Here is a 27,616-nt window from a genome sequence, read left to right as displayed (position 1 = left end):
TAATTTGTGTCAAACAATGAGTACTCGTTTACCAAAAAAAAAAATAATGAGTACTCAAAATATGCTAACTCTTGTAAGTGACCCTCTATCATAGTGGTGGAGAGAAATATTGCCCTTAAACCATATCGTGAGTTCGAATCTCGTCGGTTTCCTAATCTAACAAATCTATTGTTTGACAAAAAAAAAACATGCTAACTCTTGTAGATGATGTTTTACCGTAATGGGTCAGTGGCAGAAAACAAATTATCAACCATGTTTATGCATTCTGATGGGGGTTTAATCCCCACGGATTCTCCAACCCTTTGACAACTAACTACTTAATCTACTAATGCTATCACAATACTTAAAAAAAAAAAAAGCTAACTCTTTGTCATTTGCCACTTAGGTTTACAGTATTTATAAGTGAGAGATCTTAAATCGAATCTAATAAATAATAAACTAGTATTTGCCTACACACTTTGTGTGTATGAACACATTTTTTTAGAAAATGAGAAGGAGAGAGGGAGAGAGGGAGAGAAAGAGAGAAAGAGAACGTGGGGGGAGTGAGAGGTTTTTGTTTTTTTTTTTTTTAATATTGAAGGTATTTTAACATCACTTGTAGTTAAGACTTCAATAAAAAACAGTAAAATTTAGACCTGTGAAATTACATTATTGCCCATCTTTTTGTTGTGTGATAGAAGACTAATTTATTTTTTCACCCTCTTTTGGTTGACAAAGAGGATTTTATTAATTAGTAGAGATAATGAGTTCAAAATAAAGAAAAAAAACTCTGTATAGAGTCCTCGTCATGTTTGGGCAGAGTACTAGTGGGCCCAAGAGGCCGCAGAGGTTATCGGTATGTTGCCTAATAATAGGCCCAACAGACCTACAATTTGTGCCATGGCAGGCCCATTGAATAAATCTTGTTAAATAATTTGAAGGCCCACAAACAAAAAACCCAAACGAAATATGGAATCCCACAAGAAAAAGGTGCCAAAGTACACGTGTCACACGCTTCCAAACCGCACCAGGACTCTATATATATATGATTCCACGCGGAGACGAAGACCAGATTATCAAAACGCGTATAAGCTGGAAGAACCCTTTGGAGGCTGATCGATTTCTTGCGATCCTCTCATCGGCGCCGACGCTCTCGTATCGATTTCCTGTTAATCGATCTCGATTCATCTTGCCGGTAAGGCCTTCCGATACCTGTGAATTTCTCGCGGGTTCCCACAAAAATCGAGGTTCTAGGGTTTCTGTTATTCGCCGATTTGGCATCTGATTGATGTGCTTTGATCTGTGCGTCTGTGTTCATTTGTAATTGAAGTTTTTGTGAATTGTATTCTCTGTCTGTCTGTGTTGATTGAATTGGGGTCTGAAGGGAAAAAAGGCTGAATTTTTTTTTTGGGGGATTGAGGATTGGTTAGGGTTTGAATAAAAATTGAATTTGATAAAGTTGAAAGTGATTTTGACTCTTTGGGAATTCAGGGATTTGAAATTTTCTAGGGGTTATTGTGTTTTGATTTTTGTTGAGTTTGACCACTGATTAAGAAGAGCTGTGCTTGTTAATCATATGGCGACAGGGCGAGTCGATGTTTTGAGGAGGAGGGATTCTTATAATTACTCGAAAAGGGAATTTGAGTATTATAGGAATGGGGTTTCTCGTGGTGATGTAGGTCATGGTCGCAGTGATGAACTCAAACATAGGAATGGATTCCATCAATCTTCCAATGTGCGCGATTCACGGGGATATGGACGGCTTCCAAATGCCCCAGAGCCATTGGTTAAGAATGGCAAAACCCGAAGGAGTGAAGATGCGGCTCAATTACCTGCTGAGAAGAAGATTGAATTTAGTGATGATGTCAAACATAAGAATGGACTCCATCGTTCTTCCAAAATGTGTGATTCACAAGGATCTGGATGGCTTCCAAATGCCCCAGAACTAGTGGTTAAGAATTGCAAAACCCGAAGGAGTGAAGATGCTTATCAATCACCTCCTGAGAAGAAGAGGAAGTTTTCTCCTATTATATGGGACAAAGAAGAGAAGGAAGTGAGAGTCTCATCGAAGAATAGAGTTGTTCCTGTTATTCTTCTGCCCTCCCCTCATCCAGATGTAGCAAGATTACCTGCTATTGCTAAGGTTGAGGATGTTGTTTCTGTTGGAGTTCTTTCCAAGTCTCCGGCTAGAGTGGTGGAGTCTCTGGAAGTGGAGGTTTCCGAAATTTCTGATGTTTCTCAATTTGAGGCACCAGCCGATCTCTCTGCACCACTACATCCTCAGAAGGTTGGGGAAGATGAGCAGGTGCAAAAGAACAAGGAAGACAAAGAATTTTTCTATCAACGTGACATCTCATTGTCAAAATGGTCATCCGATAGTGATTCCCCAAGGGATATCTCTGATGACAGCTCGCCTGAAAGTGGGGAGATTCGGATAGAAAGCTCTAGGTTGAGTCGGGCTAGAACTTCTGGCTCTGACAAAGAAGACAGCTTTGAAAAGCCTGGCAGTGGAGATACACTTTATGGAGACGAGTTATGTGATGGTGCGCATATGGATGCTGATAATTATGGTGGGAATGCTGACGATAGCCAGTTCTATTCTGATTCTGAAGATGATTCTGATCTTTCTCAGATTGAAGAGCCAGAAGTGCCTACACAAAAATGTATAAACATGCTTCAAGGTTGCAGAAGTGTGTTTGAGTATGAAAGGCTCAACCATATAAGTGAAGGCACTTATGGTGTTGTCTTTAGAGCCAGAGATAAAAAGACCGGAGAAATTGTCGCATTGAAGAAGATGAAGATGGATGTGGATAAGGGATGTGATGGTTTCCCTATGTCGGCATTGAGAGAAATAAACATTCTCTTGTCCTTTAATCACCCTTCTGTTGTTGGTGTTAAGGAAGTTGTTATGGATGACTTTGATGGTGTTTATATGGTTATGGAGCATATGGACCATGACTTGAAGGGGCTAATGGAGTCAATGAAGCAGCCATTTAGTATTGGTGAAGTTAAGTACTTGATGAAACAACTTTTGGAGGGTGTAGAGTATCTTCATGACAATTGGATCCTTCACAGAGATCTGAAAACATCAAATATTCTATTGAATAACGAGGGTGAGTTGAAAATATGCGACTTTGGGTTGTCACGACAATATGGGAGTCCACTAAAGCCATATACTTCTTTAGTTGTCACTTTGTGGTACCGGGCACCTGAAATTCTATTAGGTGCAAAACAGTACTCTACAGCAATTGATATGTGGTCAGTAGGTTGCATAATGGCTGAATTGTTGGCGAAGGCACCTCTCTTTAGCGGGAAAGATGAAATTGAGCAGCTGGACAAGATCTTCAAAACTCTTGGTACACCAGATGAGAAAAGTGGTTTGTCCAAATTGCCGGGCTTCAAAGCTAATTTTGTTAAGCAACCGTAAGTTTCTTTTTTCCATTTTAATTTTAGCGATTGCAAGTTCATTCCTTCCTGCTGATTTTTGTGGTTACTTGTTTTCACCGTTTAATATCTTTCTAATAGTTTCTGAAACTCTTTCAGGTACAATCTTCTGCGCAAGAAATTTCCTGCCGCATCTTTCACTGGTTCATGCCCAGTGCTCTCTGAATCTGGGTTTGATTTGCTGAAGAGGCTCTTATGTTATAACCCTGCGGAGCGAATAACAGCGACGGATGCCCTCAACCATACCTGGTTTCACGAGTCCCCTGAACCAAGAAGGGATTTCAAGCCAATTACTCCTGATCGACATGTTCACGACCGGCACCTTAACAGCAGGCGGCGTGAGAAAATTTTACAGCAATAATCTTAGCCTGTTCTTTTTGCAGTTCTTTATATTTTGCTAACCTGATGGCAGCTAGAAAGTACAACAAAGACCTCTACTGTAGGGTCCTTTAGGATAGCTGGAGCAAAGGAGTTGCAAGGTGTGTCAGTCGGCACTAATGGTTTATCCTGTTAAGAGCAGCTTAATAGTGGTGCACAGTCTTCCTATATGAAGGTGTGGCAAAATGTTGAGAAGAAAAGAGAACTTTTTGTTTTTTTTTTCCACATTCTTGAACCTGTGTATATATATGTTCACATTGGAATGATATTATTTTTATCAATGTCGTCTTCATTATTTGTATGTTAGAACCTTTTGCTTTCACTTTATTCACGCTTAAAACTTTGTTTGCAAGTGATTCTGGGCTTTAAAAGAATGGGAGGGTGCATTATTCGCTTTCACACTTGGAGACTGGAAGTTCCGCAATCGTAAGTTATTTTACCACACACAAGGTCTTTTGAGGTGTATCCAGTCATATGCATTGCTGGTTCATGGATTGAGGTCTGTTCGGTCTTCCATGTTTTCCTAAATCATGATGCTCCCTCTAATGCTTAGCTTATGGTTATGCTATGTTAGGCCAGTGTGTTCATACTTCACGCGGCCAATCCTCGATTGATAATTTGTTGGAAATGTTTCCTTTTTTGTCAAGTTCATAGTAAACGAGGCATTATATTGGTTTAATTTTATTACCCAAATGCAAGTTCTGTCTAGACCACTTCTAATACACATAAAATAAACAAGATATATTGTGTGCACTATAAGTTGACAGTGTTGCCAGTCTCTTCCGCTGCTATTTCTCGTTGTCTAAGTAGTGTTGTTTTGTTAGGTGCTTGAGTTATTTTGATACGTGCAGTACGTTCAGTTCCTCATCGGGTTCGATTGCTTCTGCATTCTGTGGATGCTTTTTGGTTGAGGTTTTATCTCGTAGAGCCAGGAGCTGCAATGTGGTTTAAACTTATATTTTGTTTTTCTCTGTCTTGTAATTCCTTTTTGTCTTCTCCTTCATCTGCCTATTTCTTCATTTGATTAATTTTTGAGATGTAGCTTCCCATGTGCATTATTCTGTTAGGAATTAGCTTGCTATGGCAATGGAGAAATTGCTTGCCTGCAGCTAGATCACTCAACTGGTAAGGGTTTTCATTTTTCCTTATCGATTTGTGAATCTAGGTGCAGCTGTTATAGTTTTTTGCCATGTGTAGTGTGCATAGGATATCTACGGTTTGTAGTTTACATCAATCTTATGCCGAATCAGTAGAAAATTGTGATGCTGTAGAGTTCAGTAATGAGTATTTATAAAATATCAATTGCTAGCATATCTACTCAACTTGTAACTATTTGGATCGAGAAATGTTCCCTGTATGCTGGTTGGATATGACATCGTGTCCCCAGTGGAAATAGTTGAAATTTTAAAAAATTTAGCTCTGATTTTTCTTAAGTATAGAGAATGCTGGGGACTCAAAAGTGTAATGGAAGATGTTGAATGATTTAAAAAAAATGAAGAAAATAAAGATGTATGAAGTAAAGATGTTTACCGTGCTTCCCATGTGCCTTAATTTTCTGAAATCGTGTCTAGTTAAAAGGTATGCTGATTGAATTGGCATCGTCACAATGTCGAATGATGTGAATTCATGTGATGTATATATGCCCTATGAGCTCAATGTTGTGTAAATTAGTTGTCTGAAATTTACATGCCAGGCCCTCCTCATTGGCAGCAGCTTTATCAGCCACGGTGGGAACCATTTTTTTGTAAAGACAGGATAATATCAAAGCTTTATACCGAGCATCAGAGGGAAAGTTGCGTAATGTTGCTTATGATATTCGTGTTTTTCTTTTCGTTTGTTAGTCTTTAGAATAACGAAGATCCGGTTTGGTACTTTCACGCCTTCTTTTTCTCTGAACTCCTTTTATGCAGGATGCATATGTAACTTTTACCCATGCAAAGAGTCACCGTGATGGATATATTCTCTTCTCCGCATTACAGTGAGATTTTTGAAAGGTAATCATGTCAAAATTCTGTCATTCATCGTGCGAATCGCGGCAGTATATAAGTATCATTTGTAATGCAGATTACTTGAGACGAAAGCAGCAGTAGATTTCTTTTTTCTTCGATTTCCCTTTGCAACCGTCTTCCCTACATCTGCAGTTTCGATATTTCTAGCCGAACATGATTGATTTTTTCCGTATATTTCACTGGGTGTTGTAAATGTTGTGCTTGACGAAACAGAATGCAGCAGAAGTCTAACGAGCCCCCGAACATAAATCATCAGAACCCCGAACATAAATCATCGAGTCGTGAACGTTATCGTCTTCCCAAGCACGAAAAGAGCTAGTGTCACCTCAAAGAAGCTGATAGTGCTAACGAGCCCCCGAGCAATCGTCCGTCCATAGAGGGTAATTCCACTAGGGTTGCGTGTAGGTCACTGAACAATAGCAAACTTTGTTACACTCCAAAATCAAAACACAATGGGCGAGTTTGATAACTGTTTTGGATTTAGTTTTTTAGTTTTCTCTGCGCAGCGTAGAGGGGAAGTACAGAGCATGAGGAAGTTGCAAGTAGACACACCAAAAAGGCTGTCTTTTCTGATAGATGGACATGTATGAGGCCAATTGTGTATTTGTAGGCATTAGAACATAATCAACTGCTTCAAGATCACTTTCTGAGAAGAAACCCCGGAGGTTCCCGGAACTGTTGGTGATTCCCAAGTTTCCGGAGCTGTTATTGATTCTCGATTGCGACCTATCGCCGGAGTTGCAACAAGCATAACTAATGAGCCACATGCTCAATGTTGTGAAAATTTGCACATGGTATATATAAAAGTGGTGAAATTCCAGGATATGTCGGGATTTATGCTGGCCTCTATGTGATTCCGCCATTGTATATTAATGTGCGAAATATAGGAAAGCTACTTTTGGCCTCAATCACTTTCCTCCAGTGTTGCCAACAATGAGGAGCGAACACTTCCGGCGGATTCAGGATTGGGTTCATGTGGTTGCAAGTGCTGCTCATATTATCATTTTTGCAATCGAACCTTGCCATTGCTTTTTCTTAACGATGGGAAACAATTTCTAAAGTTGTTGAGAATTTTTTATTTATTTAAACAAATGATATTATTTATAGGAGAAGAGAGTGGGCATAGTCTTATAATGAGTTAATATTAATGTGGTTCAAATTCGTCTTAGTAAAAAAAATACTGAGTATACCATAATATTAAGTGGTTAAAGTAGTTGGAGACTAGCGAACAAGTAAATTGGTATTTATAGGCCCAATATTGATAATGTAAGATGTGTTTGCAATTGTTAAGTGGTGTACGAACATGTCATGGATTTTGCTAGGGCTAGTTGAATCAAATGTCACACTCAAAACTGCGCGGTCTACTAACCCAAATATTGCAAGTGTGCACAAACGGTTGGAAGTCTCTAAACTTGCGTGAGTGCGCACAAACGGTTGGAAGTGTCTAAATTGCTTCTCTAAGAGCGATAAATAATAGAGATAGGGCCCATTCAATAAAAATGTTATATGAAGGCCATAAGATAGGGAGCAACTTATATGGCACAGTACACAACGGTACGAAGAAACAAAAAAGGGTCTTGAAGGGTTTAGGGTTTCAAAATATCACAGAAAAATGGTGTACATATACACAAGTAAACCCAAACAAAGTGGGCACCCAACTATGATCCGACCCTCACCACCGGAAAATTCAAAGATTGCATACATGCTAATGAGCATGAATGAGCTGATATGATGAACGCCGGACGGAATGTGATGCTGAGAAGGCTTTGTTCTTCCTTTGCTTTGGACGAACGAATCATAATTTAGATGAACTACTAGATAAAGCATGATTGACTAGCTCCCTCCTCAAGATCTTCCCTGCTGGAGATTTTGGAATGGAGTTGATAAACGCTACCCGCCGTATCTTCTTGTACGGTGAAACCTGCAATAAGAACGCGCCAACACCAATGTGAAAGCCTATAACATACAAAGCTGCTCCTCAAATCTGCAGTTGAACCCTAATATTCGTGATGAGAATTGTTCTCTTTTTCCGTAAAATATGCATGTAAAGCTACGTATATGAGCAATTTTAATTCGAAAGCTGTGAAGAAAACTTGTATGCACATTCAGTTACAGATTTTCCATTCAGGAGCTTACTTGTTTTGCAACGAAATCCATAACTAGAACTTCGGTGATGTTGCTTCCGGGCTTTCTAACCACATAATGCCATGGGAATCTCCCCTGCATCTTCATCCGGATACCTGTTTTACGAACACGAATGGGAAGAACAAAGAACTTGTAAACCTTGAGGAAAAAAATACACAAAAAGAAAAACCAGTAGATTATTCCAGAAACTGTGATCTTATCGACTATCTGCGCGAACACATGCCACTCGTTTTCTTTTAGCCTTCTGGGATGAGGGTGGGACGGCATAAAACAAGATTTCGTAAGGCCATCTTATCAGCAAAATATCCGTTTAAACGGAAAATTTTCTCTATACCTTTTTTCTCCTTTAAATGCACCAATTTCTTGTTTACAAATAAAGCTAAACTTCTAAGGATGACATAGTACTAGATACATACGGAATCACAGCAGCATCGGCAATGTCAGGATGGGTTAGAAGTATATGTTCCAACTCAGCTGGAGGTACCTGCAATTCGTTCCAGAAACGAGACACCGAAAATAACACATTACGTAAAGGGACTGATCAAATGATATTTACAGTGATCTTTGTTATGAGTGAACTTTCAAAGGGTCTCAGTTTCGGTCGTCACCTGATATGCCTTGTACTTTATCAACTCCTTCAACCTGTCGACAATGTAGAGGAACCCCTCGTCATCGAAATAACAAAGATCACCGGTCTTCAACCACCCGTCTTTGTCCATGGTCTCGGCAGTTGCCTTGTCATCTCCTACATAACCTGCACATGTTATAACGGTTTCGAAAAGGTCATTTGGACATGGAACTACATTGTCATCACTGCAAAATCAAACTGTAAGAACAGGGTGCCGAAAAACTTAGAATCATCTTAACACGTTTTATGTTTGCAATGTGGAATATCTGAGACATGGCAAGTGTTCATTACCTTTCATGACCGATGGACCTCGCAGCCATAGCTCACCCCTCTTGCCGGGAGGCAATGCCTCTCCTGTTTCAGGGTCGACAATCTTGGCTTCCATATTTTCCGATAGGCGGCCCACAGAAGCATGCGACTTAGTCTCTTCGGAGTTTATCATCCTCGTTGCCCCTCCTCCGGTCTCCGTCAAACCATATCCCTGAACAGCCACAATATTCAGACATGTGACACACGACAGCAATGCGTGTATTAAATGTGTGCCTACTAACTCTTTTTCGTTTACCCGATAATATTCTAAACTACTCTAGTTTAACAAAAAAGATTCGAACCTGAGTGCAAGATTCGAACGTGAATTATGTACTGTAGATGCATTTTTCAATTAAACGTGTATTTTATGGGGTTTTTGAACTTTAATCCTTTAAGAAGATTAAAATTTAAAAAAAACCTGGTGTTAGATTAAATATTGATTTTAGTCCCTAATGTGTCCTTAATTCAAAATAATTAATGTGCATTTTATTTAATGTCTCCCATTAAATATTTCAATTTATTAATACACAAATTTTAATTTATTTTTTGACCAAAAAAGAGTTTTTTAATCTATTAATTTTATTTAACATTCTTCAAATTTGAAAGACTCAATTAATGTACCTAAATGTTAGTACCGAAATGTATGTACCTAAATATATGCACCGAAATGTATTAATATTAAATTAATGTACCTAAATGTGTGTACCGAAATGTATGCACCGAAATGTTAGTACCGAAAATGTATTATATTGAATTAATGTACCTAAATATTTGTATCGAAATGTATATACCGAAATGTGTGTACCTAAATGTATGCACCGAAATGTATTATAATGAATTTAATATACCTAAATGAAGAAGATAAAGTACATCGAAATATATTGTATAACAAAAATTAGTTTATTTAAATGTTCACAAAAAAATATATTACAATGAATGAAATGAAAATAAAAATTATAATGAAATAAAATTAATACATTAAAAATTAGAAAGAAAAAGATAAATAATTAAAAAATCAAAATATAATTAATAAATGAGGCTATTAATGTATCAAGGGACTAAAATTAGATTTTGATCTTACTCATGGTTTTAATCAAAAAGTCATCTTTGCAGAGGATTAAAATGAAATTTTCTAGTATTTTATTTCACGTACAAGTTTTCTTGCTAGGAAAGAAAATTAGAGCACAAATTAAATAATTTTTCGAAAAACGCGGGAAGTTAAAAGATAAACAAATACCAACGGCCAAGATTTTGCGCCGTTTACTTAACTATCAATCAACGGTCAAGAATTAAAATTAGGAAGTTAATGCGACAACGTTAATTCTCTGACCTGTACAATTTCAACAGTGGGAAATCTCTCACGGAATCTGTCAACAACGTCCTTTCCCAGCGGCGCACCGCCACAGCCGAGAAGCCGAAGCGAGCTGAGATCGTATTTCTTAACCAGCTCCGACTTCGCCATTGCAACGACCAGCGGCGGCGATACCGGCATGTACGAGATTTTGTGCCTCTCCGCGGCCCTCAGCATTGATTCGAAATCGAACCTCTCCATCAGAACCAAGGTCTCGCCCATTGCCACCGCCCGAACCACCATGAAGAACCCGAACACGTGGAACAGAGGTAGCGTGAACAGCGACACCGCTTGGCCGTTGGGTAGGTCCGGATCGGGTTCGTGAAGGGCATGGAGCCCAGCTATGACGGCGATGAAGTTGCGGTGTGATAAGAGAACGCCTTTGACTCGGCCGGTGGTGCCGGAGGAGAAGAGAATCGTAGCCGGGTCGGTCTGGTTGACTGCAAACCGGAGGTCGGGTCGTGTTTCGGATGAACCGACCCGGTCGAGCATGGAGAGGAATTCGGGCGAGTCGAGGAGGATAACGTTGCCGATTTTGTCGTCACCTTTGGGGAGCTTCTGAGCGGTTGCTGACGTGGCGAAGGCGATGGCTGGTCGGGTTAGCCGGACCTGATGGGCGATCTCGGACTCTGACCCGACTGGATTAGCGGGCGAAACGACGACGCCTAAGGCGAGGAGTGAGAAATAGAGGACGGGGACGTGGAGGGAAGGAGGGGAGAGAATGAAGGCCACGTGACCTTTGGAGAGAGAGGGGGCGAGGGATTGGAGGGAGAGAGTGAGGCAGTGGATTTGGCCGAGGAAAGTTTGGTAGGAGACATGGCGGTCGGAGGCGGCGTCGATGAGGACGGAGGTGGTGGGCGCGGCGGTAGAGGATTGGAGGAGGGAGAGGGTGAACTGGGTGAGGGAGAGGGGTTGGGAGAGTGGCGGGAGTGGGACCGGAGGCCGGAGAGTGTGGAATGTCTTGGTTTGTAGGCAGTAGCCGTTCTTGGGATTTGGTGTGGATTCGTCCGCCATGGTTGAAGGTTCAGTTGGACGTGGTACTTGAATGTTGAAAGTGCTTATAAGTTGTAAGACGAAAACGAAGAGACAGGCGACGAACGGGACTGACGTATTTGATTTGGCTTTTTCCTAGTTGGGTGCTTTTGTGGTTGTAAAAAGGTTGAGTTTGGGGAGGAAAATAATTCAGATAAGGAATGTGGAGCAAACGCGGATTTTATGCGAAATTAAATCCAGACGTTGACTCCCTTGGGTTGCCATATAAATATAAGAGAAATGTTAAGGTGATTAAATTTAGAGAGTTTTAATGAAGAGTGTATTTTTGCTCACCACCATTTAGTGTGGTGTATGCTCACCATCATATTTATCACCATTAGATGAGTTTGAATTTCGAGATTCGTGTAGTAGATAAGTACAAATCTCGAAATTCAAACTCATCTAATGGTGATAAATAGGATGGTGAGCATACACCACACTAAATGGTGGTGAGCAAAAATACTTCCTTAATGAAAAGGGTCTGGGTCAACAAATATTTAACAAAAAATCATTTCAAAATGTTATTTAACCAAAATGACTCAAAGTTTAATATAAAATCATCCAAAACTATTATCTACGGGTCAAACTTACAAGCCCCACCCACTACAAATCTACACTTCTATAAATATTCCTAAATGATTTGATATTGTATTGACTCTTCACCAACCTCAACCTAGCACGAAATTGCCATAATAACTCCTTGTTTTCATATCAAATTAAATTCCCCCATTTATCGAAACAAAGCCGCCGAAACAAGTTCAAAGAAGTTTAATGGCAGAAACCGGCGAAAAAGTGCCTAGAAAAAAAAAAGAACCATAACATAAAACTGTTTCTGGATAACCCAAAACATAACATTGTTTATGGAAACCAAAAAAAAAAAAAAAAAGATACAATGTTTGTTTTGTCTGTGCACAAACAAACACTATATCTGAAAAGAAAAGAACAAAAATCCAGAAACAGTAACTTAAATTCCAGAAACAGTGACTTAAATTTTAGAAACAAGGAAGACAAAGAATTTTTCTATCAACGTGACATCTCATTGTCAAAATGGTCATCCGATAGTGATTCCCCAAGGGATATCTCTGATGACAGTTCGCCTGAAAGTGGGGAGATTCGGATAGAAAGCTCTAGGTTGAGTCGGGCTAGAACTTCTGGTTCTGACATAGAAGGCAGCTTTGAAAAGCCTGGCAGTGGAGATACACTTTATGGAGACGAGTTATGTGATGATGCGCATATGGATGCTGATAATTATGGTGGGAATGCTGACGATAGCCAGTTCTACTCTGATTCTGAGGATGATTCTGATCTTTCTCAGATTGAAGAGCCAGAAGTGCCGACACAAAAATGTATAAACATGCTTCAAGGTTGCAGAAGTGTGTTTGAGTATGAAAAGCTCAACCATATAAGTGAAGGCACTTATGGTGTTGTCTTTAGAGCCAGAGATAAAAATACCGGAGAAATTGTCGCATTGAAGAAGATGAAGATGGATGTGGATAAGGGATGTGATGGTTTCCCTATGTCGGCATTGACAGAAATAAACATTCTCTTGTCTTTTAATCACCCTTCTGTTGTTGGTGTTAAGGAAGTTGTTATGGATGACTTTGATGGTGTTTATATGGTTATGGAGCATATGGACCATGACTTGAAGGGGCTAATGGAGTCAATGAAGCAGCCATTTAGTATTGGTGAAGTTAAGTACTTGATGAAACAACTTTTGGAGGGTGTAGAGTATCTTCATGACAATTGGATCCTTCACAGAGATCTGAAAACATCAAATATTCTATTGAATAACGAGGGTGAGTTGAAAATATGCGACTTTGGGTTGTCACGACTCACGACAATATGGGAGTCCACTAAAGCCATATACTTCTTTAGTTGTCACTTTGTGGTACCGGGCACCTGAAATTCTATTAGGTGCAAAACAGTACTCTACAGCAATTGATATGTGGTCAGTAGGTTGCATAATGGCTGAATTGTTGGCGAAGGCACCTCTCTTTAGCGGGAAAGATGAAATTGAGCAGCTGGACAAGATCTTCAAAACTCTTGGTACACCAGATGAGAAAAGTGGTTTGTCCAAATTGCCAGGCTTCAAAGCTAATTTTGTTAAGCAACCGTAAGTTTCTTTTTTCCATTTTAATTTTAGCGAATGCAAGTTCATTCCTTCCTGCTGATTTTTGTGGTTACTTGTTTTCACCGTTTAATATCTTTCTAATAGTTTCTGAAACTCTTTCAGGTACAATCTTCTGCGCAAGAAATTTCCTGCCGCATCTTTCACTGGTTCATGCCCAGTGCTCTCTGAATCTGGGTTTGATTTGCTGAAGAGGATCTTATGTTATAACCCTGCGGAGCGAATAACAGCGAAGGATGCCCTCAACCATACCTGGTTTCATGAGTCCCCTGAACCAAGAAGGGATTTCAAGCCAATTACTCCTGATCGACATGTTCACAACTGGCACCTTAACAGCAGGCGGCGTGAGAAAATTTTACAGCAATAATCTTAGCCTGTTCTTTTTGCATTTCTTTATATTTTGCTAACCTGATGGCAGCTAAAAAGTACAACAAAGACCTCTACTGTAAGGTCCTTTAGGATAGCTGGAGCAAAGGAGTTGCAAGGTGTGTCAGTCGGCACTAATGGTTTATCCTGTTAAGAGCAGCTTAATAGTGGTGCACAGTCATCCTATATGAAGGTGTGGCAAAATGTTGAGAAGAAAAGAGAACTTTTTGTTTTTTTTTTCCACGTTCTTGAACCGGTGTATATATGTTCACATTGGAATGATATTATTTTTATCAATGTCGTCTTCATTATTTGTACGTTAGAACCTTTTGATTTCACTTTATTCACGCTTAAAACTTTGTTTGCAAGTGATTCTGGGCTTTAAAAGAATGGGAGGGTGCATTATTCGCTTTCACACTTGCAGACTGGAAGTTCCGCAATCGTAAGTTATTTTACCACACACAAGGTCTTTTGAGGTGTATCCAGTCATGCATTGTTGGTTCATGTATTGAGGTCTGTTCGGTCTTCCATGTTTTCCTAAATCATGAATGCTCCCTCTAATGCTTAGCTTATGGTTATGCTATGTTAGGCCAGTGTGTTCATACTTCACGCGGCCAATCCTCGATTGATAATTTGTTGGAAATGTTTCCTTTTTTGTCAAGTTCATAGTAAACGAGGCATTATATTGGTTTAATTTTATTACCCAAATGCAAGTTCTGTCTAGACCACTTCTAATACACATAAAATAAACAAGATATATTGTGTGCACTATAAGTTGACAGTGTTGCCAGTCTCTTCCGCTGCTATTTCTCGTTGTCTAAGTAGTGTTGTTTTGTTAGGTGCTTGAGTTATTTTGATACGTGCAGTACGTTCAGTTCCTCATCGGGTTCGATTGCTTCTGCATTCTGTGGATGCTTTTTGGTTGAGGTTTTATCTCGTAGAGCCAGGAGCTGCAATGTGGTTTAAACTTATATTTTGTTTTTCTCTGTCTTGTTGTAATTCCTTTTTGTCTTCTCCTTCATCTGCCTATTACTTTATTTGATTAATTTTTGAGATGTAGCTTCCCATGTGCATTTTTCGGTTAGGAATTAGCTTGCTATGGCAATGGAGAATTTGCTTGCCTGCAGCTAGATCACTCAACTGGTAAGGGTTTTCATTTTTCCTTATCGATTTGTGAATCTAGGTGCAGCTGTTATATTTTTTCACCATGTGTAGTGTGTGTCAACTAAAAGCAGCCATGAGTATTGGATGGCTAGTGAAGTTAGGCTAGTCAACTTTCTTTATGTAAATTAGGCAAGTTAGGTAAGTTAGGCAAGTTAGACAAGTTAGGCAAGTTAGGCAAAGTTAGGTCTTATGTCTTCTTTCTTTCCCTATATATATGTTCATCTTGTAATGAGAAATAATCATCTAATATATCAAGGAATTAACTCTATTTTGGCATGGTATCAGAGCCATTCTGATCCAAAAAGAGTTTCTATTCTGATTCACTTACTGGCACTACTGCCATCTACCCAATAAGACCTGCTATTCTGCAGGTCTTCTACTTTCATACCAATTCAATCTTACTCTTTTTTCATTTAGCCATATCTGCCAACATTATTACCCATATCCAGCTTGTTAACCATACATATTCCGCTGCATCTTTTCCCATATTCTTCCCATTTGCAGTATCTCTGCAAAACCCAGAAATCTTTCCACACAAAAAAAATGTACTACCCAATACCCTATAAGCCATACCCGTTGGAATCACCCAACAAATTTACCCATAACCTCTGAGGCAGTAATAATGGGTGACTCCAAGACCACTGTTTCAGCTACTGTTACTCAAAGTGATATGTCTCTACATATCACCCCAGACAAGTTGGATGGGTCCAACTATTCTTCATGGTCCCAAAGTGTCCGCATCTACATCACTGGCAGAGGTAAATGGTCTTATGTCAGTGGAACAAAAATGGCACCAGCAGAAGCTGATGCATTGTATGCTATATGGGAGGAAGAGAATGCTATGGTTCAATCTTGGTTACTCAACTCCATGACCAGAGATGTACGGGCCATTTTTCTCCGACTCTCTACTGCAAAAGATGTTTGGGATGCTGTTACCCAAACTTACTCAATTGAAAAAGATGCATCAAAGTTATACGAACTTCGCCATCAAGCACTGGCGACTCGCCAGAATGGAGAACCTTTATCTGCATATTATGGTAAACTTCAGCAAACATGGCAAGAAATTGATTTCTTGCGTCCTGGAAAATTGAAGTGCGCTGATGATATTGCTACCCGAGAGACAGAAATTTCGGAAGAAAGATTGTATGATTTTCTGGCTGGTCTTGATCCTCATTTAGATCATGTTCGCAGTCAAGTTTTGACTCAAACAACTCTGCCTTCTGTTCGTGCTGCTTATGCTCTTGTGAATGCTGAAGCAAGTAGGCAAACCATTATGTTGGTTGGCCCACAAGTGGAAGGATCCGCCATGGTAGCTGCTCCGTCTCGATTTCCCCGTGGAGTCTCCAATTCTCGATTAGGTGGATCCAAAACTACTGATACAAGGAAGTGTACTTATTGTGACAAGGATAAGCATACTAGAGACACTTGCTTCAAGCTGCATGGATATCCTGATTGGTGGGTTCAAAAGAAGGAAAATCAAAAGAAAGGCATTGGTGGATCACAAGCACACCTGACACCAACGCCTTCCATACCTCGGGTGGATCAATCTGCTGCCTTAGTTTCTCCTACTACTGCTTCTACTTCCTTAGTCGATGCAGGTAACTTTGGTTTTGCCTTGAACACTACAATTGTTCCTCCCAATAAACCTTGGATCATTGATTCAGGGGCTTCTGACCACATGACCAATAACTCTACATGGTTTGTTTCTCACACTACTCCACCTTTAAATACCGTTAAAGTTTCTAATGGTATTTCTACTCCAGTGCTTGGAGCAGGCTCCATCTCATTAACACCAGGCTTATCTCTCTCATCTGTTTTACATGTTCCTAATCTTTCTCACAATTTGCTTTCCATTGGTAAACTTACAAATCAACTAAACTGTCTTGCCATCTTTTCTCCTACCCATTGTTGGTTTCAGGATATTCGAACGAAAGCATTGATTGGTCATGGTAGAGAGAGGGGAGGTCTATACTACTTGGACTTATCACCAGATTGTGAGAAGACAAGTTACAGTTGTCAAGTGGAGGCCAAACAATTTGAAGCTTCTGAAAAAATTTGGTTATGGCACAAAAGATTGGGACACCCTTCCTTTCAGTACCTGCAATATCTATTCCCTTCTTTATTTTCTAAAGTCAAGGTTTCTGATTTCCATTGTGAAACTTGCATTCTTTCTAAAAATCATCGTGTCTCATTTCCTTTAAGTTCCCATAAAAGTAATGTTCCTTTCTCTCTTATTCATTCTGATGTTTGGGGACCATTTCATATTCCTACTTATACTGGTGCTAAATACTTTGTCTCTTTCATTGATGACTGCACTCGAGTTTCTTGGGTATACTTACTAAAAAATAAGAGTGAGGTTATGTCTATTTTTCCAATCTTTCATCAAATGATTCAAACCCAATTTCATGCTAAAATTCAAGTTGTTCGATCTGATAATGGGAAAGAATATTTGAATTATGGACTTGGAACATTTTTTCAACAACACGGTATCATTCATCAAACATCTTGTCCACATACTCCTCAACAGAACGGTATAACAGAACGTAAAAATCGTCATCTCTTGGATGTGGCTCGCTCTTTATGTTCTGTTATGCACGTTCCTAAACGTTTTTGGGGTGATGCCATTCACACAGCTGTTTTTCTTATCAATCGCATGCCATCACGTGTTCTCCAATTTCAAACACCTATCCAGACCCTTTCCCAATATCATTCTCTTCCTTCACTCCTTCATATTCCTCCAAAAGTGTTTGGTTGTGTCTGCTACGTTCACGTCCCCATGCAAAATTGTGATAAGTTGGATCCTAGAGCCATCAAATGTGTGTTTATTGGCTATTCTGCTACTCAGAAAGGGTATCGATGTTACTATCCTCCCACTGGGAAATTTTTTGTCTCAATGGATGTTACCTTTCGGGAACACGAGGCATTTTTTTCAAAAGAAGATTTGGCCACTTCTCTTCAGGGGGAGATATGGAGTAAGGAGGAAGAGAAGTTGCCGCTTGACATTGGTGGTATGCATTTTTCAGATGAACACTTGTCTGATGTCAGTGATGGTGCAAATTTGCCTAATGATGAGGCACAAGGTGAAAAAATATTGAAGGTGTATGAGAGGACAAGAAAAAAGGGAGATAAAGAAAAAAGGGATGATGAGATAGACCACCCACAGACAGATCCCCGCATTGACCAACTCTCTGACTAATCAGCTGCTACTTGTACGAATTATCCTGAGGTAACCACTCATTTTCCCTCTCTTCAGCCTACTATATTTGATGAGTCCAATCATGAGATTTCATTAAGTGATGATCCAAATGATTCAAATGAACCACATCGTGAGTCTCAGGGTTCTCGTTATCCTATTCGAGAAAATCGAGGGATACCCCCTGTTCGTTATGGTCATTCTTCTACAAAGGGTATTCAATATCCTATATCTAATTTTGTTTCATCTCATCGCTTGTCAGACTCTTATATATCTTTTGCAAACCAATTGTCATTAGTCTCAGTTCCTAATAAGTTACAGGATGCTCTTAAAGATCCAAAATGGAAAAAGGCTATGATTGAAGAGATGGAAGCGCTTCGAAAAAACTTCACTTGGGAACTGGTTGCACTTCCTGAAGGCAAGAAACCTGTTGGGTGTAGATGGGTGTTCACAGTAAAGCATAAAGCTGATGGTTCAGTGGAAAGGTACAAGGCTAGACTGGTAGCCAAAGGTTATACTCAAACCTATGGCATTGATTATCAGGAGACATTTGCTCCGGTAGCAAAGATCAACACTATCAGGGTTCTTATGTCATTGGCAGCAAATCTAGGGTGGCCTCTACGACAGTTTGATGTAAAAAATGCATTTTTACATGGAGACTTGAATGAAGAGGTATACATGGATCTTCCTCCAGGATTCACTACCACTTGCGATATTGGCAAAGTATGCAGGTTAAGAAAGTCCTTGTATGGATTGAAACAATCACCAAGGGCATGGTTTGGCAGGTTCGCTCAATCAATGAGAAGTTATGGGTTCAAGCAAACTCAAGCTGACCATACCTTATTTCTTAAGCATGATAGAGGTAAACTTACAGCCTTAATTGTTTATGTGGATGATATGGTGGTTACAGGTAATGATGTCGAGGAAATTCAAAAACTTCAAAAGTATCTAGCCAAGGAATTTGAAATGAAGGACTTGGGTACTCTGAAATATTTCTTGGGTATTGAAGTTGCAAGATCAAAACATGGCATTTTTCTTTCTCAAAAGAAATATGTTATAGACTTATTAACTGAGACTGGGATGTAAGCTTGTAAACCTGCAGACACACCAATTGAGCAAAACCATAGATTGGGAGACTATCATGATCAAGTTCCGGCTAACAAGGAAAGGTACCAAAGATTAGTTGGGAGGTTGATTTATTTGTCTCATACACGACCTGACATAGTCTATGTTGTAAGTGTAGTGAGTCAATTTATGCACAGGCTAAGTGAAGCCCACATGGATGCTGTACAACGCATTCTCAGGTATTTGAAGTCTGCCCCTGGAAAAGGCTTGATGTTTTCCAATCATGGACATCAAGAAGTTGAAGGGTACACTGATGCAGATTGGGCTGGGTCAATAACTGATCGCAGATCGACTTCTGGATACTTTATATTTGTTGGAGGAAATCTAGTTACTTGGCGCAGTAAGAAGCAACATGTAGTGGCTAGATCCAGTGCCGAAGCTGAATTTAGAGGTATGGCAGATGGTGTGTAAGAATTGTTATGGCTCATGACTTTGTTGAGAGAATTAGGTTTTAATTCTGCAAAGCCATCAAAACTTTATTGTGATAACAAAGCTGCCATTAGCATTGCTCATAATCCAGTTCAACATGATCGTACTAAACATGTTGAAGTGGATAGGCACTTTATTAAGGAAAGGTTGGTTGATGGTACCATTAACTTGCCTTATGTGAAGAGTGATGACCAGCTAGCAGATATTTTAACAAAGGCAGTGTCAAGTAGGATTTTCCATCTTTCACTCAGCAAGTTGGGCATTCGAGATATTTACGCACCAACTTGAGGGGGAGTGTCAACTAAAAGCAGCCATGAGTATTGGATGGCTAGTGAAGTTAGGCTAGTCAACTTTTTTTATGTAAATTAGGCAAGTTAGGTAAGTTAGGCAAGTTAGGCAAGTTAGGCAAAGTTAGGTCTTATGTCTTCTTTCTTTCCCTATATATATGTTCATCTTGTAATGAGAAATAATCATCTAATATATCAAGGAATTAACTCTATTTTGGCAGTGTGCATAGGATATCTACGGTTTGTAGTTTACATCAATCTTATGCCGAATCAGTAGAAAATTGTGATGCTGTAGAGTTTGGTAATGAGTATTTTTAAAATATCAATTGCTAGCATATCTACTCAACTGCAACTATTTGGATCGAGAAATGTTCCCTGTATGCTGGTTGGATATGACATCGTGTCCCCAGTGGAAATAGTTTAAATTTTAAAAAATTTAGCTCTGATTTTTCTGAAGTATAGAGAATGCTGGGGACTCAGAAGTGTAATGGAAGATGTTGAATGATTTTACCGTGCTTCCCATGTGCCTTAATTTTCTGAAATTGTTTCTAGTTAAAAGGTATGCTGATTGAATTGGCATCGTCACAATGTCGAATGATGTGAATTCATGTCATATATATATGCCCTATGAGCTCAATGTTGTGTAAATTAGTTGTCTGAAATTTACATGCCAGGCCCTCCTCATATCCTGTGCTTTCATTAGCAGCAGCTTTATCTGCCACGGTGGGAACCATTTTTTTTGTAAAGACAGGATAATATCAAAGCTTTATACGGAGCATCAGAGGGAAAGTTGCGTAATGTTGCTTACGATATTCGTGTTTTTCTCTTCGTTTGTTAGTCTTTAGAATAACGAAGATCCGGTTTGGTACTTTCACGCCTTCTTTTTCTCTGAACTCCTTTTATGCAGGATGCATATGTTGTAAGAATAAACTCTAACAGTTCATCAATCTAAAGAACATGGATACAACCAATTAATCACAACTCCACTTAACCAATAGATGAACAAAAGCATGAGAAAAGCTCGAGAACTTACCTGCAGAATTGGAACCAGATGAAGAAGCCATTGCGACTTCACAGCTTACTGCCTTCTCCTCTTTTACAAATCTCAATGGTTCTTCCAGACAATAGGACTTGAAACTCTATATAACCGTATATTGCAAGAGCAGTGGCATAAGCTGTTATAGCACTCCTATTGTCATTCCCTATCAGAATAGACTAAGGATTCAAACATCACAATTGATACAACATATCAATCCCAAACATGTTCTATTACCGAGTTCTAATCCCACAAGGATTATTCAGAATCTCATAAAACTTATTCCACAAGGAAACCAAATAAGTTAAGGCTTTTGACCAAGACTTTTCCATATCAATCTTAAACACAAGAACTGATTCCTTCCATAATTCATACTCATAAACTTACATATGTAACTTTTACCCATGCAAAGAGTCACCGTGATGGATATATTCTCTTCTCTGCATTACAGTATGATTTTTGAAAGGTAATCATGTCAAAATTCTGTAATTCATCGTGCGAATCGCAGCAGTGTATAAGTATTCATTTGTAATGCAGATTACTTAATACGAAAGCAGCAGTAGATTTCTTTTTTCTTCGATTTCCCTTTGCAACCGTCTTCCTTACATCTGGCAGTTTCGATATTTCTAGCCGAACATGAATGACTTTTTCCGTATATTTCACTGGGTATTGTAAATGTTGCTCTCGACGAAACAGAATGCAGCAGAAGTCTAACAGGTGAGCTGCAACTGCCTCAAAAGCACAGCAGAAATCATCAGAACCCCGAACATAAATCATCGAGTCATGAACGTTATCGTCTTCCCAAGCACGAAAAGAGCTAGTGTCACCTCAAAGAAGCAGATAGTGCTAACGAGCCCCCGACCACTCGTCCGTCCATAGAGGGTAATTCCGCTTGGGCTGCGTGTAGGTTACTGAAAACAATAGCAAACTTTGTTACACTCCAAAATCAGAACACAATGGGCGAGTTTGATAACTGTTTTGGATTTAGTTTTTTTAGTTTTCTCTGTGCAGCGTAGAGGGGAAGTACATTCCCCTATACATCAGTGAAACGAGGGATGAAGAAGGGTAAACAGTATGAGGAATGAAGAGTGTTTGAAACAAGAAAGTTCGGAAAAACAAAATAGTTGTTAGACGGGCCTTTATTTGGTTTCTTGTATGGTAAATAATGAAATCATTTAATCAAGTTACAGAGCATGATGAAGTTGCAAGTGGACACACCAAAAGGGTGGTCGTCTGTAATAGAGGGACATGTACGAGGCCAATTGTGTATTTGTAGGCATTAGAACATAATCAACTGCTTCAAGATCACTTTCTGAGAAGAAACGTCCCGAGGTTCCCGGAACTGTTGGTTATTCCTAAGTTTCCGGAGCTGTTATTGATTCTCGATTGCGACGTATCGCCGGAGTTGCAACAAGCATAACTGTTGAAGAAGATCGAGCTTAGAATGGAATGTTGACTTTGTTTATATTGTAAATAATTCCTTTCCTTATTTGTGAATGTTTTAGCTTGATTATAGGAACCATATTTAGACATTCTTGTAACTATAAGTTGGCAGTTTTTGCCTCTTGAATGTAATCAATAATATATCATTCTCTCACATGGTACTAGAGCATTGATCTGGGCAATAAACCAAACACAACAAAACCCTAGCCGACCTCCATGGCAGAAGACAAACCATCAGGCACGGCCTCAGGAACCCAGTGGGATAATCCCAATCATCAACTATATCTACATCATTCAGACCAACCCAGTGCTATTCTTGTGCTGCAGCCTTTGCTCGAAGATAATTACAGCACATGGAAACAATCCATGACTATGGCCTTAATGGTCAAGAACAAAATCGGACTTGTAGACGGTTCGATCGAAGAGCCGAGTGGATAGAATCTCAATGAATGGCAGCAGTGGAATCGCTGCAATAATCTGGTCTAGACTTGGCTGCTAGGGTCGATGTCGAAAGACATCGCTAGCAGCGTGATAAATTACAAAAACGCCAGGCAGATGTGGCCGGAATTGCAGGAGCGATTCTCGCATGTGAACGTGGTTCAATTGTTCAACATCGAGAACGAGATTCATGATTGTGTGCAAGGAGGTATGTCTGTGGGATCTTACTTCACGAAGTTGAAGGGACTCTGGGATGCCCGTGATGCTTTATGCACTTTCTCGATCTGCACCTGTGGCTCAGTCAAGGAAGTGGCTGCATATTTGGACACACAGAATACTATGAAGTTCCTTATGGGCCTCAATGACTCATATGCAAGTGTTCGCAGCAACACCTTGCTGCAAGATCCTTTACCCACAGTGAACAAGGCGTACTCCCTTGTTCTGCGGCATGAGAAGCAATCAGAAGTAACAGCAGGAAAAGCTTTGACACAACCGGATGCGGCTGTGTTTGCCGTGAAGAATGCCAACCGTGAATCCAAAGGAGAAAAAAGTGAGTTGAAGTGCACCAAGTGTAACAAAACAAACCACACTGCCAAGAATTGCCGTGCACACCTCAAATGTGCATTTTGCGGCTGGAAAGGTCACACGACAGAATACTGCCGCAAGAAGAAGGCAGCGACTGAGGCTGACTTTGAGGCAGTGATTTCCAAAGGGAACCAAGCAGCGACGTGTTTGACATAAAGGAAGGAGATGAAATTCCTGTTTACTGCTGAAGAGTGCAAACAAATTTTGAGTGTGCTGCAAAACAAATCTTCATCTGCCAATCATGTTAGTAATCCTGCAACCCATGCAGAACTCTCAGGTAAAGCTTTTTCACTCAACTCTCATGGCAAACAAAGCACTTGGATTTTAGACAGTGGCTGCACGGATCATATGATTTATGATCCCAACATGTTCTCCACCTCAAGGCCCATTACTAATCACACAGTCGAATTGCCGAATGGATCCGTAGCATAAGTGACTCACATTGGCAAAGTTGTCTTGTCCCCCAATTTGATTCTTGAGAACGTTTTATGTGTCCCATACTTCAAGTTGAATTGAATTTCAATTAGCAAGTTAGCCAATTCATCTTGTATTACCATTTTTTTGAACCAATTTTGTATCATACATGACCTACGTTCGAGGAAGATGATTGGGACGAGAATTGAATGGGAGGGCCTTTACTATCTCGATCATACGAAGAAAGGAACATGCAATCAGGCACACCAAACCCATCTCATCCTTTGGCACCAACGTCTTAGCCACCCTTCTACTAGAGTTCTTCCATTATTTTCTTGTGCTAAATTTAAACATGCATCTTGTGATATCGACAAGTGCGCAATTTGCCCCTTGGCTAAACAAACCAAACTTCCTTTTTCTTCCAGTTCAATTACTACTCATTCTAGTTTTGATTTAATTCATATAGACATATGGGGTGGTTATAAAATTGCTTCCACTTCGAGTGCAAAGTATTTTCTTACCATTGTTGATGATTACATTAGATGCACATGGATTTACCTTATGAAACACAAGTCTGATGCTCGGCCTCTTCTAGTTAATTTCATCAATATGGTTGCCACTTAATTTGATTCCAAAATTAAAATCATCCGTAGTGATAATGGCCCTGAATTCAAAATTGACAGTTTCTATGCAGATAATGGTATCATGCATCAAACTAGTTGTATCAACACACCACAACAAAATGGGGTTGCTGAAAGAAAACATAGACACTTGTTAAATATGGCACGTGCCTTGCTCATTCAGGCCGGGCTTCCAACTCATTTTTGGGGGGATGCTATTCTCACATCCTCATATCTCATCAATCGTACACCTACTCCTTTTCTCGATGGCAAAACCCCGTATGAAAAATTGTTTAACAAATCTCCCAGTTATTCCCATTTACGTGTTTTTGGTTGTTTATGTTTTACTTCTATCCATGCCCAACCTCGTTCAAAATTTGATCCACGAGCATCTCGGTGTATTTTTTTGGGCTATCCTTATGGTTAGAAAGGCTATCGGGTTTTTGATCTTAGTCAACAAAAGGTCCTCATTTCTCGTGATGTGAGTTTCTTTGAGGATGTGTTCCCTTTTCTCCTTTCCCACCATTCCGCTGCGTCACCACATCCCCACATTCTTAACATTTCTTCCCTTAACCCTGACCCATTTTTAACCTCTGATTTGGACTCCCTTTTCGCCGCCCATCTGCCTACACCCCTTGATGGGCCAACCCCAACCCCCGGCCCACCTGATCCCGCTTCCCTTAACCCACCCGCTGCAGAACCCACAACTCTGTCTTCTCTATCCATCACCGATCTGCCATTTTCTTCCTCGATCCCCTTTCACTCTCCACCGACACCTCTCCTTTCCCCACCCCCGTCGCCCACGCTTACCAGCCCATCTCTGCGCCGTAGTGGTCGCTCCACCCGACCGCCTGCCTATTTGTAGGACTTTCAACTCGAGACTAGCCTCCCTTCCCGACCCGTTCCATCATCGTCTTCGAACCTGGTCACTCGTTCAGGTACGACTCACCCGCTCTCTCAGTTCTTGTCTTATGCTCACCTTTCTCACTCTCACAAAACGTATCTTGCTCAACTTACCCTTCTTAAAGAACCCACGAGTTTCTCTCAGGCAGTCCAAATACCACAATGGCGTGCCGCCATGCAAATTGAAATTGCTGCCTTGCAAGCTAATGAGACTTGGAGCTTGGTGCCGTTGCCCCCTCATAAACGGTCGATCGGTTGTAAGTGGGTGTATAAGGTGAAATTGAAGGCTGATGGAACGGTTGAACGCTACAAAGCCAGCGGCCAAGGGCTACAGTCAGGTCGAAGGTGTCGATTACCGGGAAACCTTTGCACCAGTTGCAAAAATGGTGACAGTCTGTGTCCTTCTTAGTGTGGCTTTTCTGCGTGGCTGGCATCTCCACCAATTGATATGAACAATGCTTTCATGAATGGCGACCTTGATGAGGAGGTCTTTATGTCTTTGCCTCCTGGTTTCGAAGGAAAGGGGGAGCATCAGGTCCGTCAATTGCACAAGTCATTGTACGGATTAAAACAGGCATCTAGGCAGTGGTTTATCAAGCTGTCCACTGCCCTCAAAGCCGCGGGATTTCAACAGTCACAATCTGACTATTCTCTTTTCATCCGACATCGTCAAGGCAACTTCCTAGTGTTGCTTGTATATGTTGATGATGTCATACTGGCAAGGAACAATTTGGAGGATATAGAGAACACAAAGTTATTCTTGGCTAACCGATTCAAACTCAAGGATTTAAGGCAGTTGAAATATTTCCTCGGCATCGAAGTTGCCAGGTCACGACATGGAATTAGTTTGTCGCAACGTAAGTATGCCTTGGAAATCTTAGATGATGCAGGCTTTTTGGGTGTCAAACCTTCTCGATTCCTTGTGGAACAGAATTTGTCCCTTACACAGCTCGATGGAAAACTGTTAGATAATGCTTCGACATACAGAAGAATGGTTGGGAGATTAATATATTTGACCATAACTAGGCCAGACCTGACTTATGCTGTACATATACTGAGCCAGTTCATGGACAAGCCACGACAACCGCATCTGGAGGTAGCCCACAAAGTGCTTAAGTACATTAAGCGAACACCGGGTCAAGGCATCCTACTGATATCTACAGGGTCACTCCAATTGCGAGCATTATGTGATGCCGATTGGGCACGTTGTAAAGACACAAGGAGATCAATCACGAGATACTGCATCTTACTTGGGCAAACACCGGTCTCTTGGAAGATTAAGAAACAAACAACGATATCACGTTCGAGTGCGGAGGCCGAGTATCGTTCCATGGCTACCACTTGATGCGAAGTTACATGGTTGAAGAACATTTTGAAGGATTTGGGAATTGATCACACACAGCCAGTAGCCTTGTTTTGTGACAATCAGGCGGCTATACACATAGCATCGAATCCGGTGTTTCATGAGAGAACCAAACACATAGAGATAGATTGCCATCTGGTTCGAGAGAAAATACAAGAAGGGACGATTCGGACAGCTCACATTCGAACCACAAATCAGCCGGCAGACTTGTTCACTAAGCCATTAAGCTCAACACAGTTTGAAGTGCTACTTAGCAAGTTGGGTGTCATAAACATACACTCCAACTTGAGGGGGAGTGTTGAAGAAGATCGAGCTTAGAATGGAATGTTGACTTTGTTTATATTGTAAATAATTCCTTTCCTTATTTGTGAATGTTTTAGCTTGATTGTAGGAACCATATTTAGACATTCTTGTAACTATAAGTTGGTAGTTTTTGCCTCTTGAATGTAATCAATAATATATCATTCTCTCACAATAACTAATGAGCCACATGCTCAATGTTGTGAAAATTTGCACATAGTACATATAAAAGGGTGAAATTCCAGGATAGGTCCGGGTTTATGCTGGCCTCTACGTGGTTCCGCCACTATATATTAATGTGCAAAATATAGGAGAGGTACTTTTGGCCTCTATCACTTTCCTCCAGTGTTAGCCAACAATGAAGAGCGAACGCTGCCGGCGGATTCAGGATTGGGTTCAAGTGGTTGCAGTGCTGGTCATATTATCATTTTTACAATCGAACCTTGCCATTGCTTTTTCTTAACGATGGGAAACAATTTCTAAAGTTGTTGACAATTTTTTATTTATTTAAACAAACGATATTATTTATAGGAGAAAAGAGTGGGCA

The 27,616-nt window shown here is 40.2% G+C and overlaps 2 protein-coding genes, 1 long non-coding RNA gene and 2 pseudogenes across 26 annotated transcripts; 3 read left to right on the top strand and 2 right to left on the bottom strand.

The window, feature by feature from the left end:
- Positions 1-1,051: 1,051 nt before the first annotated feature.
- Positions 1,052-21,660, top strand: LOC126625348 (cyclin-dependent kinase G-2-like). Of its 23 annotated transcripts, none has more exons than XR_007624406.1 (6): positions 1,052-3,402; positions 3,523-3,976; positions 4,155-4,926; positions 5,512-5,593; positions 5,712-5,795; positions 21,470-21,660. XR_007624406.1 is itself a non-coding variant. In XM_050294447.1 (2 exons), exons 1-2 carry the CDS (start codon positions 1,556-1,558, stop codon positions 3,782-3,784), a joined length of 2,109 nt encoding a protein of 702 aa, XP_050150404.1. In that variant the 5' UTR covers positions 1,052-1,555; the 3' UTR covers positions 3,785-4,082. The 23 variants fall into 23 exon arrangements, 1 of the variants encoding a protein (XP_050150404.1); XR_007624398.1 differs by lacking the exon at positions 21,470-21,660 and adding an exon at positions 6,046-6,922; XR_007624395.1 differs by lacking the exon at positions 21,470-21,660 and adding an exon at positions 6,024-6,922.
- On the bottom strand, positions 3,807-14,187 carry LOC126625356 (uncharacterized). The gene is made up of 2 exons (XR_007624413.1): positions 14,024-14,187; positions 3,807-4,037 (listed from the first exon to the last, which is right to left on the bottom strand). It is a non-coding gene; the product is annotated as an uncharacterized LOC126625356 (long non-coding RNA).
- Positions 7,282-11,426, bottom strand: LOC126625351 (4-coumarate--CoA ligase-like 9; annotated as a pseudogene).
- On the top strand, positions 12,389-14,066 carry LOC126625352 (cyclin-dependent kinase G-2-like; annotated as a pseudogene).
- On the top strand, positions 15,505-17,167 carry LOC126625353 (uncharacterized). Of its 2 annotated transcripts, none has more exons than XM_050294450.1 (2): positions 15,505-16,531; positions 16,852-17,167. In XM_050294450.1, exons 1-2 carry the CDS (start codon positions 15,556-15,558, stop codon positions 16,884-16,886), a joined length of 1,011 nt encoding a protein of 336 aa, XP_050150407.1. In that variant the 5' UTR covers positions 15,505-15,555; the 3' UTR covers positions 16,887-17,167. The 2 variants fall into 2 exon arrangements, with proteins under 2 accessions (XP_050150407.1, XP_050150406.1); XM_050294449.1 differs by having other exon boundaries at positions 15,505-16,631; positions 16,852-16,913.
- Positions 21,661-27,616: the final 5,956 nt, after the last annotated feature.

Source organism: Malus sylvestris, chromosome 6 (assembly GCF_916048215.2).
Source record: "Malus sylvestris chromosome 6, drMalSylv7.2, whole genome shotgun sequence".
Taxonomy (NCBI): domain Eukaryota; kingdom Viridiplantae; phylum Streptophyta; class Magnoliopsida; order Rosales; family Rosaceae; genus Malus; species Malus sylvestris.
Note: the sequence above shows the minus strand (reverse complement) of the source record. Positions and strands in the feature narration are given on the sequence as shown.

Excerpts from the sequence above, each read along its gene's own strand:
- LOC126625353 (XM_050294449.1), top strand. The coding sequence starts at position 15,556 with ATGGGTGACTCCAAGACCACTGTTTCAGCTACTGTTACTCAAAGTGAT. Across the intron at positions 16,632-16,851 it reads ATGACCAATAACTCTACATG|GATATTCGAACGAAAGCATT; the intron begins GTTTGTTTCTCA and ends TGTTGGTTTCAG.
- LOC126625348 (XM_050294447.1), top strand. The coding sequence starts at position 1,556 with ATGGCGACAGGGCGAGTCGATGTTTTGAGGAGGAGGGATTCTTATAAT. Across the intron at positions 3,403-3,522 it reads GCTAATTTTGTTAAGCAACC|GTACAATCTTCTGCGCAAGA; the intron begins GTAAGTTTCTTT and ends AAACTCTTTCAG.